The sequence below is a fragment of the Mytilus trossulus genome, chromosome 6 (genome assembly GCF_036588685.1).
Source record: "Mytilus trossulus isolate FHL-02 chromosome 6, PNRI_Mtr1.1.1.hap1, whole genome shotgun sequence".
NCBI lineage: Eukaryota > Metazoa > Mollusca > Bivalvia > Mytilida > Mytilidae > Mytilus > Mytilus trossulus.
Genome location: NC_086378.1, coordinates 46,460,234 through 46,476,250, shown reverse-complemented (window position 1 = coordinate 46,476,250; position 16,017 = coordinate 46,460,234). Strand labels below are relative to the sequence as shown.

Here is a 16,017-nt window from a genome sequence, read left to right as displayed (position 1 = left end):
CACGTTTACGTTCTAGTAGTATGCCTCTTTACAAATACAAAATTTGATTAATAATTCCATTCTATTCCAACGTTTATGAAACGTTTACACAATGCTTATTGCCTCAACATTCAAATCAAGTTCGAATTTCTGTAGCATCATGTGTTGGCTGTTCTTTGGTTCTGTCCCTATATAACGTTAAATGCAAGCGGGGCATTTGTGTCCAATGGACACATTCCCCGTTTATTTTTATTTGTTGCCCCACGATAAATACGTTCTCCCTTATTTTTAATTCTTACTGGTAATTATATAATAACAGAAACGTGTAGTGCCGATTGAAACAATATGGTTGATTAACAAAATGCATGTTAATCAACTGTAAAATAGACTTAAACTAAATGAGACAATCACATGATCCATGCAATAGACGGGTCTTGAGGTCCATTTGGGGGATTTGGTTGATTGTATAAGGAATCACTGAATAGTGACTGGAGCGGCCACTCCCCCTTAGCCTAGGTTAGTCAGCCCCCCTTTTTTATGAAAACTTCTGGATCCGCCACTGCATGCAAATAAAAGGGACTGTTTAAACATTATAGATATTTTGCTTTGGAAAATTTTTCATGATTAGGTTAATAAATGTTTGATTGTAGATATCGTCATGTTAATTACTCTCTTGACCAATGTTGTGGAGTTAATAACGGAATCCGTATTTCCGTTTCCTTTAGATTCAAGTTATGCTACATAGGGATTACATATTTTTAAGGCAATTTTTAGCATGAAATTATATGGCAGCCTGTCAATTATTTACCTTAGGGTTTCAGTTTTCTATTGAAGGCCTGCTGTCTCATTAAAATATCCCTATGTTTATTCAAAAAAAGATGGTGAACCTCTACTTCAATTACACAAAGTGTACAACTTCTATGTTATTCTTATTATTACCAAGTTGAACTTTAAATAAACGAAACAACAAATACAGAAGTGTCCACGTCAAGCTTTGATCAACACACACTTTAAAATCAAGAGTGAAGGTTCACAGTGTATACAAAGTGCGAATCCAGCTAGTTCATTTTTACTGTTATATGCGGTTATGTCTATTGTAGAATAAAGGATCACGGGAAAACTGTATTTGTTTACGTTTTGAAAATATCAAGTTAAGTGATTTGAAGGAAAGTTTTAACCTATTTTCATTGTGATATGTCTTTATAATATACAAACATAGCATTAAAGTTCAAATAAGTGTTATAAAAGCATCATAATATAGCATATCGATTATTGAAAGCGATCCATTTTAACTATAGATGCGATGAATTATCACTGCTAGTGCAGTCATTATTAATGTAGAATTTTCAAAGATGCGAGGAATTTTTATTGTAGAATTATGTAATAAATGCACTTGCAACAAATGTAAAAACTTAGTTGATGACTTTCGGATTTATGATACATGTATTTTCAAATTAAAATACAAACTCCTCATTCATTCTTCATCAAATATATGGCTTTTCAAACTTGTAACAAAAGCGATTCTCAAAATGAAAAATTCTAGATCCGCGAATGGATACTACCGCAGAGGTGAAACCACACACATTTGGGTTATTGTACACGAAATGCATGCTACAATTCATTTTTGTTGATTTTAGACCCTTTGGAACTCTATGTGGGCTTTTTCAGAAACTAGGCAAAAAATCCCCAAACAAGATACACGGTTAGATTCAGTATGTCAACGAATCCTAAATATCTATATTAAAGGACTTTTGTCTATAAATTTGAACCCCACAAAATTGAAAAAGGGACCAAAAATATAAAAAAAAAATGCATGCATCGGATACATTTGTTATTGAAGGCATGTAACAATAGGATGAATATACAAAAATATCTTATTCTGGGGTCTCGTTGGGGGGTTCTGATCCTGGATCCCGCTAACTGTTTTGGCCGATTCCCGTATTCCGCTTATTGTTTGGTCAGATTCCCGTATTCCGCTTATACTATGCTGTTCTCATTTTTTGTAATTATCCGTGTCCCGCTAGACTTCATTTCTCGTTTTTCACGACCCAATCATTTGACTTTCACCTGTCACGCTTGCAAAAAATCGGCAATCCGGCGTCACGCTTATACCCAAATGCGACCCACTATTTTACTCTATTCTGACTCATATTAAGCCCATTATAAATATATTAAAAAAGTAGCGTGGATTTTTTTATCCCGTCGTTATCCCGTCTCGTTTCGTTTTTGAGCTATATATAGATGTCGTCCATGTATGTGACAATGAGACAACTCTCCATCCGAGTCACAATTTATAAAGGTAGACCATTATACGTCAAAATACGGTCTTCAACATGGAGTCTTGGCTCACACCGAACAGCAAGTTAGAAACGGCTTCAGTGTAAAACGGGAAAACAGAGGTTCAATCTATATCAAGATGAACGTAATTAGTGGTGAAGTGTCATGGAAATGGATAAAAAAAAAATAAGGATAAAGATCCATATACGCTTTATAAGAAACTAAATGGAATACATTTCAAATAAATGTTATTTCTATTAAATTGAGTGTTTTAAAACCAAACTTTCCTCCGTAAGTTAAATTTTATCAAATCTTTCTCTTACTTTATCTATTGTTTGAGCAAGTCGGCTAAATTAAGGCTTTACAGCTAATTTCCGAATGCATATAAAGCAAAACTTTGGTTGGCTTGCTTGCTTTGTTTGTTTAATTGTTTATACAAACTTTGTAAATAAGATTGGCATTTTTAAATAATATGAATAGGTAAAGTTTAACCTTTATGTTTAATATTTGAATTAAATTGGGTGTTATCATAATGATTATCCAATAAAAGAAAAGCAAGCAAGTCAACTAAAGTCTTGCTCTACATGCTTAAAGAAATGAGCTGTTACAGTAATTATAGATAAAAAAAATGTAATTATACAGTGAAAATGCATCGCATATACAATACTAATGATTCGCTCCACAGTGAAAATGAAAGAATAGTATCATTATTCGACAGTAAACATGACTAGCATTACGAAATCATCATAGTGGAATTTAGTTAAATATGAAGAAACTGAATGACAAAACATATTCTACGTTATACAACTTTATTGATTGTATTAAAATGAATATTTTTTTACTGCAACAACATCTTACCTGTTAGTTATAAAGCACCTGCACGATCTGTTCTTGAAATGTCCTAAATATTCACCTATTTTGGTATATATTTCACAGCTGGATGGCTTTAGGCGCGATAAAACCCCGCTCGCATCTCTTTCTTTGTTTTATTAGTATTATGTATTTCTGAACATATACATTTTAACTAATTTTCTTCATTTTCTTAAAAAATCAAAAAAAGTTCGTCTGTTTATTTATCATTCTACATTAGACATTTATGGCATATACAGTAAAAATGATATTTTAGGATCCGCACTTTACATACACTGGTTCAGGTGATATTTTTATCGTGTAAATGGTCAAGATGCCAAAGTGATATTCAAAACTTTTAATTCGAAGAGAAAGATAACGAAAGGAAAGATAAGTCCTTACAAAACTATATACAACACGGACCCATCAAAAATAGTAAGCCTTTTAAAAGGGAAAGGGTTAATTGCACATTCTTTTTTTTAAATCCTCTCATTTTACTTGTTTTATTTTAATTAAATTATGGTGCTAAACCAAAAATGCTTTCAAAACGAAAAACCTAACAACACAGCCTGTTGTTAAATTTGTACCCAATAAGTAAGTTTGTGACATCCAAAAAAAGAAGTAAAAATAATGAAAATTAATAATTTAGTTAAGCAAGTTCTTCTAGTCAAAAAGGACGGTCATTCCAACTGTATATGAAATGATTTACAATTTTTTTTGAAAATAACTTTTCTTCAAAATCACATTTTTTTAGTGTTTAAAATTAGTTAAAGATTTGTTTTTAAAAGTTGAAATTCTGAAAAGTTAGTACTATTGAGACATTTTTTCCAAGTCAATAACGTAGTTTCTAACAAATATAAACAGTGTGCATACATATTCAAATCGGGTGTCCTACATTATCTAATTTTATCTAGTGTGTTTTCATTTTAATTCAGTAGATTCATTGAAACGAACGAACGGTTTTGTACAGGTATATTATTATTTAGCCTTGACAATTTTATCTTAAATTTAGTGTGTCAGGTTTGTTTATCTCGTGAGATCTGTAAGTAAATTATAGAAAGAATATTATGGAGGGGAGACGGTATTTTGAGTACATTGTTGTCGGTTGTGGTGGAGTTGGTAGTGGGACATTATACTGGCTCTCGAAAAAAGCTGGTATAGGTACGTTTACATACGCTTGTTTTTTTTATATATATTTTTTCAATTCCAGACATAAGACATAAAGCTTTATTTAAAGTCGGTATAATACAAGTACACACATAAGCTCTGAAGAGCTTTTAAAACCGACAGACTGAGCAAAACATACATATCAAGGCATGCACACATAGATTAAAACATATAAAGGAAGAGTGCATATAGGTATGTAAACATGCAGCACACAAGTTCTTTAAGCATCTCACAAAGACACTTATAAACATTCATTAAATATATACATGCAATCTTTTTTTGTACACCAGATCCGGATTTCGACAATAAATGTCTCTTCAGTGATGTTAGGGATCGAAACGGTATTTGGAAGGCCATATACAATGTACCCTCATTTTAAGTACTCTTGAATGTTAAGAGTCAATATAGGATGAACGGATCATATAAACCGTTGGGAAAATATGATACAAGCCCAAAAGAAAAAATATAAACAAGTCTAAATTGAAAACTACGTTCAAACCTATGATTGCGTTGGATAAAAAACCGCAATTTTTATACGTGTGCATGTAAAAAAAAATCGTTGTAAAAGGGTTTATATATATATATATATATATTCTTACATTGATACCAGTTGATTATCGGATTTATCCAATCGAGATAGTTAAATTATCAATTTTAAAGTCCGAGCCGCCTCCGCGAGGACTTTAAAATTTATAATTTAACTATCGAGATTGGATAAATCCGATAATCCACGAGTAACTATGTAAGAATCTGTTTCTCTAATGATTAAAAAGACATTTTCTTTTTTTGTTAACCGAAAATCCCCTTCGAGTGCCTGTCACATTGCACGAAGTTGTCAATTTCATTAACACATGTTATCACATTTTGATTCATTCAGTTAGCTAAAAAAGTCATGACACTTAAAATCATCCAATGATCTTTTGAGATCCCCAGCAACCACACGTTGATTAAATTTTTTTATACAATGGGTTCGGAAAGGGATAAATTTCCATAGAATTAGAGAAATATATATAAATATATATATAAGTACGTATATACGTCTATAAGTACATAGTATTATTTCTATTGTATATTTGAAAAAATACCTATATGGTCCGGCCCGTTAAAAACCAAACGAGTATAATACTCATATGGTCCGACCATACGCGTACGGTCGGACCTTACGCGTATGGTCGGACCATATGAGTATACGCATATGGTCATGACCATACGCGTATGGTCCAAATACTCATATGGTCCGGAACATATATATATAAGTACGTCTGATTCAGTGACAACCCTACAACAGATGTATCCATCGGATCGCCACCAATGATGGTGATACATGGCTGTGCACATAATGTATATACAACTCGTCTAAACATCAACCCAACAATGTTAGATCTAAATTTTTGGTTCTTCTCTCGCCGGGATTCGAACCCATGCTACTGTGATATCGTGACACCAAATCGCCTGCACTGCAGCCGTCCCACTTGACCACACGACCACCTGGGCTCGAGCTCTCGGTGGTCATGTGTTACCTTTCCACGTCAGTTTTAATCTAGCGGCGTACTACAGTTCATGATATATAAGGCATGAAGATGTTATTGTTACAGATCAGCTAAATTATCTATAGTAAAGGATCCTACAAATTAATGTAAGATACAGTCACAGAAAATACAACTCGTCTAAACATCAACCCAACAATGTTAGACCTGTAAATTTGCTTTCGCAATTTTTTTGTTCTTCCCTCGCCGGGATTCGAACCCATGCTACTGCGATATCGTGACACCAAATCGCCTGCACTGTAGCCGTCCCGCTAGACCACACGACCACTTGGGCTTTATAAAAATGAAGCTTTCGCTGGCCATTTGTTACCTTTCCACGTCAGATTTAATGCTAAAAAAAATCCGTTAATCGTTTTTTTGTTGGTTTTTTTTTGCTATGCAAAGAGTTATACATTCTCTACAACCTCTCGAATCCGTCGCTCGCATAGGTTACATATAATACATGTACCAGTAAATGTATACAGAAGCGAAAAAATGGACCAGCGTTATACAAACTGTGCAAAATATTCCATTTATTTATATCTGTTGTTCAATTTTAATAGATGTTCTCGGTCTTGAACAGTTTGAACTTGGACATCATAATGGAGGTTCACAGGATCACTCAAGGATCATGTAAATATTTTTTTGTGTACATGGGTTACTTTTTTGTTTGTGCCATTGGAACTGTTGTAAGCACATAGTCATAGTCATTGTTTGTGTTTAAACTAAAAACCAACGACGAATTGTTTTAATTGGGCGGTGCAGTTGAATGGAGTTAAAAGAAGAAAAAAAGGAACATGCATGTATCTTATTATATTAGAACTCTGATATTGTTCAAGAAATCAATGTAAACTAGTATTGCACAGTGTATAAAAGTCATATTGTTTGATTTGTGAGTGTCTAAGAACATGAGAACAGTACTTTTGAAAAGTAGAACAAATCCCTATATACATGTGATGCGTAAATATACGTACGATGCGCTTTCCGTAATTACATGTACCTTCAACAGGAAATCTCAAATCAAAATGCTATTTGTCTTCAATTTGTAAAGTTTGCAACAGTGATGCGCAATGTAAAAATACGTGTCCCGGCTTTTTATTGTCATTATTTTACAGACGATTAGCTTACCACGATAACAGATATACTAAACTTACACCAGATACCTACAAAGCGTAAGTACTTTATAACACATAATGATTATGCCAAATTGTTTTTCACAAAATAGACGTGCATGTTAATATGAGTAAGGGAGCAACCATTTAACTGCAAAAAGGAGGGTATGTTTTTTTTCTTAGTCACAAGGTATGATAAGAGGCGTTTTTGGCCCCCTTCCCAAATAATTTTTATATATATATCATTGATAGTCTTAGGATAAAAACTCTTAAAAACTGTGTTTTTTTTATGTTCCGGTGAAAGAAAGGTTGCCTAGCAACGGTTTTAATAAATAGCCAAATTATCACATATGCATTGCTTTCTTATTACAAATAAGCATAATTCAAAATAGTTTTGTTTGTTTAACAATAACTTGAGTTTGCAAAGGAAAAGTCACTTCAATTTCAGTTTAAAAAAATGCTTAGCAACAACCTAGCAACAAAAATTGTGCCTAGCAACGGTTCAAAAATTTGTAATTTCGGCCATATGAGGTATAGATATAGCAATATTTAAAGATTTAGCTACCGTAAATGATTTTTCTTTCGTATATATGATGTCTTGGTCATCATTTTTTTTCTCAAGAAAATGAAATTGACCATAGCAACCTAAAAGTTGCTTAGCAACAGCCGAAAAAGATAGAAATCAAATTGAACTACAGAAAAACAGTTTTGATTTTTAATTGTACAAATTAGAGTACAACCAGGTTTATAGAAATGTTAAACATGCAAGAATAACTAGAAGTAAGAAATGAAAGTAAGTCAATTGAATAGCATGCTGATAAAAAGATTAGCAACCAAAACAGTGCTTAGCAACGATTAAATAATGGTGTTTTTTTTTGTATACCGATCGAAGTAGGTTTTTTGGTATCATATTTATATCTTGATGAAGTAAATATTAAATCATATGCTGTTACAAAAAACAGGGTTGAGATCTCAAAAAATATTGTTTAACCCCGCAGCATTTAAGTCAGGAGCCTCTGACCTTTGTTAGTGTTTTATGATTTTTCATTTTAGTTTCTTGTGTATAAATCGGAGTTTAGTATGATGCCAAATATTACTGAACTAGCATACATATTTGATTAGGGACCAGCTGAAAGATGCTTCAGGGTGTTGAAGTTTCTCGCGGCATTGAAGACCCATTGGTGGCCTTCAGTTGTTGTTTGCTCTTTGGTCGGGTTGTTGTCTCTTTCCCCATTTTATTCTCAATTTTAGTATTAGATAAAAGACAGCTATCAAGGAATTGGTCTGTTAATAAAAAAAAAAGCATAAATAGAAATTATATAAGAATGTGTCCCCAGTATAGTATACCATGAAAATGGGGCAGCATCTCTAATTTGGCATTAACATTTCATAGACAAAGTTTCAATTGTTGGATTGATTTTGGAATTGTTGGTGGCTTTGCGGGCTTATTTGATGTACAAATGTATGTTTTTCTGCTTCTTAAATGAATATTTTTATTGATTTGCTCTGATTCAGATTGTGCCATTATAATGACTGCCGTGCCCGATTTTGACATTTTAAAATTAGAAATATCATATCACACGGAACATGTGAAGTAAGTTTCAAGTTGATTGGACTTCAACTTCATCAAAAAATTACCTCGACCAAAAACTTTAACATAGTCCATCAGATAGAAAGATTGGCAATCTGCTGAAGTAGTATATTCTTAAAGGAGGGTAGTTAACCTGACCTAACAATGATTTTATGGTTCATCTTACTAACAAACAAACTAAAGATATTACCTTTGACTTCACACTCAATGATGTCGGCTGTAGAAGTCACCAAGTTCAACCTTTCCGGTATTGAATAAATATTTAAAATTACTAAAAAAATCTTATTTATTGCATTAGGGACATTTAACTGTAGTACTAGTAGTGCAATTTGTGTCTTCAGTAATATATATATATAGCATGTGAGAGGGAAAACAAGTTCAACTACCGTTTTTGGTGAATATTCAACAACTACCCTAATTGTTTTTTTTAAGTACCAAGAAATATTGACTAAGTCCAGCCTGACATTTTTAGAATATTTGAAGAATAACAAAAATCCGGTGGCAATGCATGCTTCAATTAGGTGTACAATAAAGGTATTAAAGCTGTATCTCTAAAACTGTAGGATCACCAAGTGGTGGATCCAGAAATGTTCATAAGTGAAGGCCCACTGGCTGCCCAAGAGAGGGCATGATTTTGTCAAGCTTCATGGATCAGTGATTCCCTATATATATAAGCAACCATTTTATTTCTCAAAAGGGGAGCCGGTCCCCCTCCCCTCCCCCTAAATCCGTCTCTGTAACCGACTCTTCATATATATAGCTTGTACCAAAAAGTTAATGTGTCAATATACCGGACATTTAAAGAAAATTTTATAAAAAAAAATCAAAACCCTGTAGACATATACATCTCTATTATAAATAAAAAGCTTTTTAGGTCAAAATCTTAAGGCGATAAATAGACGTATATGTCCGGACAGAAACAAACGGACGGATGGATGGATGGACGTACGGACAGATCTAAATTAACGAACGTGCTCGACATTAAAAAGTAAAATATGTTAAAAGTAATTTCGCTATAGCATGTTTTATTTGAAAATCCAAATTGGATCTGAGTCAATTGAATGCTACATGTGTACTTTTTTTTATGGTTACAGCTTGTCAAAAGAGTGCTCTGACACATGTATAAGAAAAATCATTAGTGTACCGATATATGAAAAGGCTGGAACACATAATTTACAGTATTGTATAAGTGTAGTTAACTTATTTTCAGTATCAACTGCTCTTAAATTTACATGGAATTATGTTTATAATTACATTTCATACTTTAAATTCAGCATTAATACTGTTTGCACTGATGTTTAACATTTTAGTTTAGTACTGTATTTAGATATTTTTCTATTTTTTTTATCATTAATAGATATTTTTCTATTAACAAGTCATAACATCTGTAGCATGTACATACTATACTTAATTTAAACCAATAGATATGTAACATATTTTTCTGTAGATGGTAAAATAGAAAACTTCAAAGTGCAAAATATATAAGTTTTGATGAAATGATTTTCTTCAGAACTACAAAAAGGGTTTGAATATATTGTGAAATTATTATAAAATTCATTTGTAAGATTTCATTCAATATTTGAAAATAATAATGAATAAAAATTAATTCACCATATTTCAAGGGACAAAACTCTGTATTTGGCTGTGTTGGACTATTTTGATTTATATGGGTCTAATTTCACGTACAATATATTTCTTTAAGAGAGTGACATGTCTTGGTGACTGGATACGGCGTAGGTTACTATCCGTACGTGATATTCTGATCGATTATGTATCCCGGAATAATTTCTTACCCGTGCCGTTCCCTATGACGTATTACAATGACTTGCCAAAATAATGTAAACAATCGGATTATTTTTCAAATTTTTAGACATGAGCGCCAACGTAGACCACCATGATATTTTGTTATGGAAAAGATACAGAAGAGTACCGTTGATGGTTAAAAATTTCAAGATGGTCTACGTTGGCGCTGATGTCAAATTTCGTCTCCGAACTTGACAAAATTGTAGATTTCTTACACTTTTCGTCGGTTTAAGCCTATTCAATGTCTAAGTTTGAACATATTTGAGTACATAACACCTAAAAATAAGGTTCTACAGGGACGAACAGATATTGAAGTTCATTACACAAGTGTGATGGGATTCAAATTTTAAAGTTTAAAAATTCTGGAAAAAGGGGGGCCAAAAACGGCCCTTATCATACCTTGTCCTTTAGTTTTTCGACGCGATCAATCAGACTATTTGTATTTCAATACTTAACAGTATAAGGTTAAGCGGAATTTGCATTCAGAATATTTTCCCCCATCAGATTAGAGGATCAGAGGGCACCACGTTTTTGTTTGTTTGGTTTTTTTTTTCGTTTCTCATTTCATAAACCTAATTATTTAATTTACAAAGATGGGAAGCAGTAGAAAAGGAAGCCGGTCTACAGCTAGTGTACAACACAGGAGGAGTGCAATTTACCAGGAAAGACGAAATGTCTCATGTCATCGACGCTTATGCTAAAGCAATGGCCGAAAATAATATCAGGTATTTTTGAAGGTTACAAAGGTTAGCAATTGTTTAATATTGGCTTTGTTTTTTATTTAGTTATGCGAATAATTCAAGTGTGCGTATGTGGAGAGAGTATCGAACCTTTAACCTTACTTTTGATACGTTAACCTTAGTTACATAAACATTTTAGTTGTTATAATCATATCAAAGAAGACAAAACACCTCTCTGCAGAGACACTACCAAATACATGTAATTATTTCCCCGGAGGCTGGATGACCGAGTCTAAGTAATTCATTACTGTGTCGCTAGTCTGTGCGCACTGAGTTGGTGAGTTCGAATCCTGCCGGTCGCAGTTTTGCTCGACTCTAATATCAATAGGTTAAGATTATCAGTGTTCCACCGCAGGTCTGTCGTTCGGACAAGCTTCCTCTAACGACCACTACAAAGAAATAACACAACAGTGCTGAAAGCGGTGTTAAACTCCAAGTTACAAATACAACGAAGAAACCATGTGTCTGAGACAATTAATTTCTATTTGATGAGTTTATTTAAGCATATCTATTTAATCTTTATTTTGTCAGTTTTGAAAGACTAACAGGAAGCCAGCTGAGAGCTAAATTTCCGCAGTTTGAAATTGATGACACATATGATACAATTTATCAACCAATAGCTGGACTCGTGGATGCTGCTCTTGCAAACTCTGTTCATGTTCAACTTGCTAGAGCCAATGGAGCTACTGTTTTAGAAAATTGTGCTGTCCAGAAAATTGAAAAATTGCCTAATGGAAGAGTACTGGTATGTTCATGATGATTACATTTGCAGTGAGCGAGTAGTCTTAATAACAATTATAATTTAATGTTTTTGCTTTTCGGGAGGAGGGTGCTAATTAAGGAATAACAGTACTGTAGTTGAAGAGTTGCCACCGTCAATTGTAGATTTGACGGTCGCAAATGCAGTTTTACTGGCGACGCGGAGCGGAGACAGTAAAACGGAGATTTGCGACCGTCAAATCAAAATTGACGGTGGCAACTCTTCAACTACAGTACTGTTATTCCGATTCTAATGCATTACAAAAAGAAAAAAATACGATAAAACTTGAAAAAATGTCTAAATTTGTCAAATAAAAAAAAATCCGCGAAACTTCATGAATAATTTTGGCACAAAGACGTCATGGCTAAACGTGACGTCATACAAACGAAAACTTACAAACTGGAGGTTATTTCGTTACCTGTACGCTTCAAATTTGGATAAAATTACATTAAAACGGCAAATTCGAGGTAGGTGTTGTTTTATTTTTGATTATATAGTAATAATCGAACATTTGTTGTTTCATCAATTCAAAATGGCGGGTCTCTCCTTAGTTACGCCTGGTCAACTGTGGATTTGACGGCAACTGTTAGCCAATGAAAAAAATTGTTACATCCAAATTGCATTAGAATTTTGTATCCTTCTGTTTAAGTAATTGTAGTGTTGTATCTTTGCGTTAATGCAGCATTAATGGGATAACATTGTGACGATGTAACTTTACGTTTTGGGGATGCGACTAGCTCAGAATAAAAACACCTCTTACGTTACGACACTTAATAAAAGAGAGAGAGTGTAAAACAAAAATTAATTTCCGGAAATCACTTGTACAATCACATATAACATATGAAACTGAATTATACATACATGTATATCTAAATATATAACAAAATATGTTATGATGTATGTAAGTTTCTACTTTACATGGTCATGATGGTAGTGTAGTCAATAAGAAAGTAAGTTTGAATTGTTTCAAAAGTGTACATTTTTATCTTATATTATTTGATTATAGAAAAACAAATAGAAATAAAGCAAGTCGTCTTGTGTTGTGTTATTCGCTTTGGTTTAGATCATTTGTCAAAATATTTCACTTATCCTTTCCAGGTTCATACACCAGAAGGAGTATTTCAGTGTCGTCGTCTAATAGTCACTGCTGGTGCTTGGATTAACCATGTTCTTGGATCTATTGGTGTCCATATACCCGTTTATGTTACACAAGAACAAGTCACATATTTTGCTACACCAAACGTAAAGGATTTCACAAAGGCAAAGTAGGTTGAAATTATAATTAATTTTGAATATAAGAGAACATTTATTATACCGAGATCGAACTGCAATCTATTGGTCTGTATGTGGACTGGTTATACGGTATTCGTTTGATGTCAGAGCGTAGTCAATGTAGAAAATGAGATAACCAGTACGCATTAAAATTAATTATATATAGTAGGTTGAGTTCTTGTCGTAAATTGATATAAACATTAATATCTGAATACTTGACTAACAATAAAATTGAGAATGGAAATGGGGAATGTGTCAAAGAGACAACAACCTGACCAAAATAAAAAAAAAAAAAACACAACAGCAGAAGGTCACCAACAGGTCTTCAATGTAGCGAGAAATTCCCGCACCCGGAGGCGTCCTTCAGCTGGCCCCTAAACAAATATATACTAGTTCAGTGATAATGAACGCCATACTAATTTCCAAATTGTACACAAGAAACTAAAATTTAAAAAATACAAGACTAACAAAGGCCAGAGGCTCCTGACTTGGGACAGGCGCAAAAATGCGGCGGGGTTAAACATGTTTGTGAGATCTCAACCCTCCCCCTATACCTCTAACCAGTGTAGAAAAGACTTGACTTGACTAACAAGACTGTTTTTGCACACAGTTGTGAAATTTATCTTTTGTTGAATATCATTTGCTCTGACAACCTATGCTATATGTAGCTTTTCTCAAATACTATCCGTGCCATTTTCCCCTTATCTTTTATTTCTTATTTATTATAAGGTATCCGATATGGATTTATCACTCACCTAAATACGACTTTTATGGAATGCCAATGCATGGTAATTCAGGTAGCAAGATTGGAATAGACGCTGGTGGTCCAGTTGTTTCCGTTGACACACGGAATTATGAACCAGACAAGACAAGAGAACAAGCTTGCATAAAGCATCTGGAGAGAACAATACCAAGGGTAATATTTTAATTTATATATCCATAGGCGGACTTAAGGGGGGTCCAGGGGACCCGCCCCACCCTCTTTTGAGAAAAAAATGGTTGATTATATATTTAATTCGATTTTTTTTCAATTCCAAGTTTTATTGCCATATAAACTTGACAGTTTGTGACATATAAAAACAACAAAAACAAATAAAGACAATAACTAAGTAACTCAATATATGTATACAAATTGGGAATCACTGAAGCGTGACGGGAGCGGGCTCCTCTAAGGCAGCCAGTGGGCCCCCACTTATGAAAATTTCTAAATCCGCCACTGATATCAGACAAACCGTAAAACACATAATTTCTAAACTTTTATCGAATGAAAATAATGCAAAAAAGGATACTATACAAAAGAAGATATGGTATGATTGTCAATGAGACAATTCTCTACATGAGATCAAAATGACAGTTTAAAAAAATCTGATAAGGCCATTAGAAAAAAACATCCGAAAAACGACAGAAATTTTTTTTTTACAGAAAGACAACAAAAATTTATTGTTAATCAAAAGATAAGACATTTGAAATAGCTATCGCACAGTATGTTCTAAAAAATATTGCACATTGTATAATAAGTATATTTACGACATGAAAATACGAATTAATTTATAACTTATTTGTATCTTAAAGTTTTTCTCCTCTTTACATATGAATAACTATTTGTAGTCCCTAGGACCTATAATGTACACTAAGACATGTCTCTACACAATGACACCGGACCGCCATTTTGTTGTGGACGATTGTTCGAAGAATGGATGGGATAATGTGATCGTCTGTTGTGGAGCCGGTCATGCGTTTAAGTGCGTGGTATACTATGTGTTTATGTAGAATTACTAGAATAAGGAGAAAAATACGGACAATTCTGATAAAAACATTGCACTCATTATTTTCCTTGCCATAAAAACAGATTGTTTATCAGATATAAAAGAAGAGTAATATTGAGCAGTAATATAATACCATTTCTAGAGTATGTTCGTAGATAAATGAAACAAGCATCACACAGTCATAAAATGGTCTTACAGGATTTACGAACTGTAAAATGTCAACATACAGTGATGAACTAATTATAGATTATGGAAAGACAATATACAAATGTATTCAATAGTTAACAAATGCCACAACAGCACAGTATGCACAGAACAACTACAGTAAACATCATTATTAAATATAGTATCCTTCATATAGGCAACGGGTTTGTTCACATGAAAATGAAAAAAAAAATAGTTTAACGTCACCATTGTGGGAGTACCAGGCTATTTGAATCATCTGTGCTTTTCTTTGTTTGTTGTTGTTGTTGTTGTTGTATGCTTATATTTTGTTTTGAAGGAGTCAATTGTTAGTGATAGATGTGGTTACGTCTAGCGTACTAAATTATAATCCTGGTACCTTTGATAACTATTTACTGTTCAGTCCAATAAATTTTGTAATTATTGTTCATTTTGTCAATCGATTGTTTTATTTACGAAACCTATCGAAAGTGAGCACTACATACTATTCGATTTATTTTTTTCAGATTTGCCAGTCTTTTAGGAAAAATACTTAGTGAAATGGCAATAGATGGCAAAACCAAGTATGATATAACAAAGTTTAATATAGACAGAGAAGCGATCACAAACCCTGACTGGACACCAACATTATACATGGGTACAGGAGGAAAAGTTCCGACAAAGCAGAACTCAACTTCGAAACTTTAATAGATTGAACTGTGTTTCCGATGAATCATGAAATATAATTGAACTTTATCATTTTTATTTTTTCTAGATATGTGTTACAAACAATAAAATAAAAGAATACTAGAAAGAAGCTTCAATGACGTTTTGAAATTAGTGAACGGTGCATTCTACATTTGTAAAAGCATTTACGGCATAACTTATAACAAAAAACACGCTTTAAACAAACCGTGTATTGTCATTGATGATATGTAAATTGGAACCGAAATTAAACGCTACAACCCCGCAAAAAGCTCAAAGACTAACCGAACATTCTATTTTCAGTAAAG

The 16,017-nt window shown here is 33.2% G+C and overlaps 1 protein-coding gene across 1 annotated transcript; it reads left to right on the top strand.

Moving 5' to 3' along the window:
* Nucleotides 1–4,106: 4,106 nt before the first annotated feature.
* On the top strand, nucleotides 4,107–15,767 carry LOC134721441 (monomeric sarcosine oxidase-like). The gene is made up of 9 exons (XM_063584479.1): nucleotides 4,107–4,266; nucleotides 6,362–6,431; nucleotides 6,914–6,970; nucleotides 10,898–11,029; nucleotides 11,576–11,789; nucleotides 12,903–13,069; nucleotides 13,806–13,992; nucleotides 14,685–14,818; nucleotides 15,532–15,767. Exons 1-9 carry the CDS (start codon nucleotides 4,173–4,175, stop codon nucleotides 15,710–15,712), a joined length of 1,236 nt encoding a protein of 411 aa, XP_063440549.1. The 5' UTR covers nucleotides 4,107–4,172; the 3' UTR covers nucleotides 15,713–15,767.
* Nucleotides 15,768–16,017: the final 250 nt, after the last annotated feature.

Excerpts from the sequence above, each read along its gene's own strand:
- LOC134721441 (XM_063584479.1), top strand. The coding sequence starts at position 4,173 with ATGGAGGGGAGACGGTATTTTGAGTACATTGTTGTCGGTTGTGGTGGA. Across the intron at positions 4,267-6,361 it reads CTCGAAAAAAGCTGGTATAG|ATGTTCTCGGTCTTGAACAG; the intron begins GTACGTTTACAT and ends CAATTTTAATAG. Across the intron at positions 11,030-11,575 it reads ATGGCCGAAAATAATATCAG|TTTTGAAAGACTAACAGGAA; the intron begins GTATTTTTGAAG and ends TTATTTTGTCAG.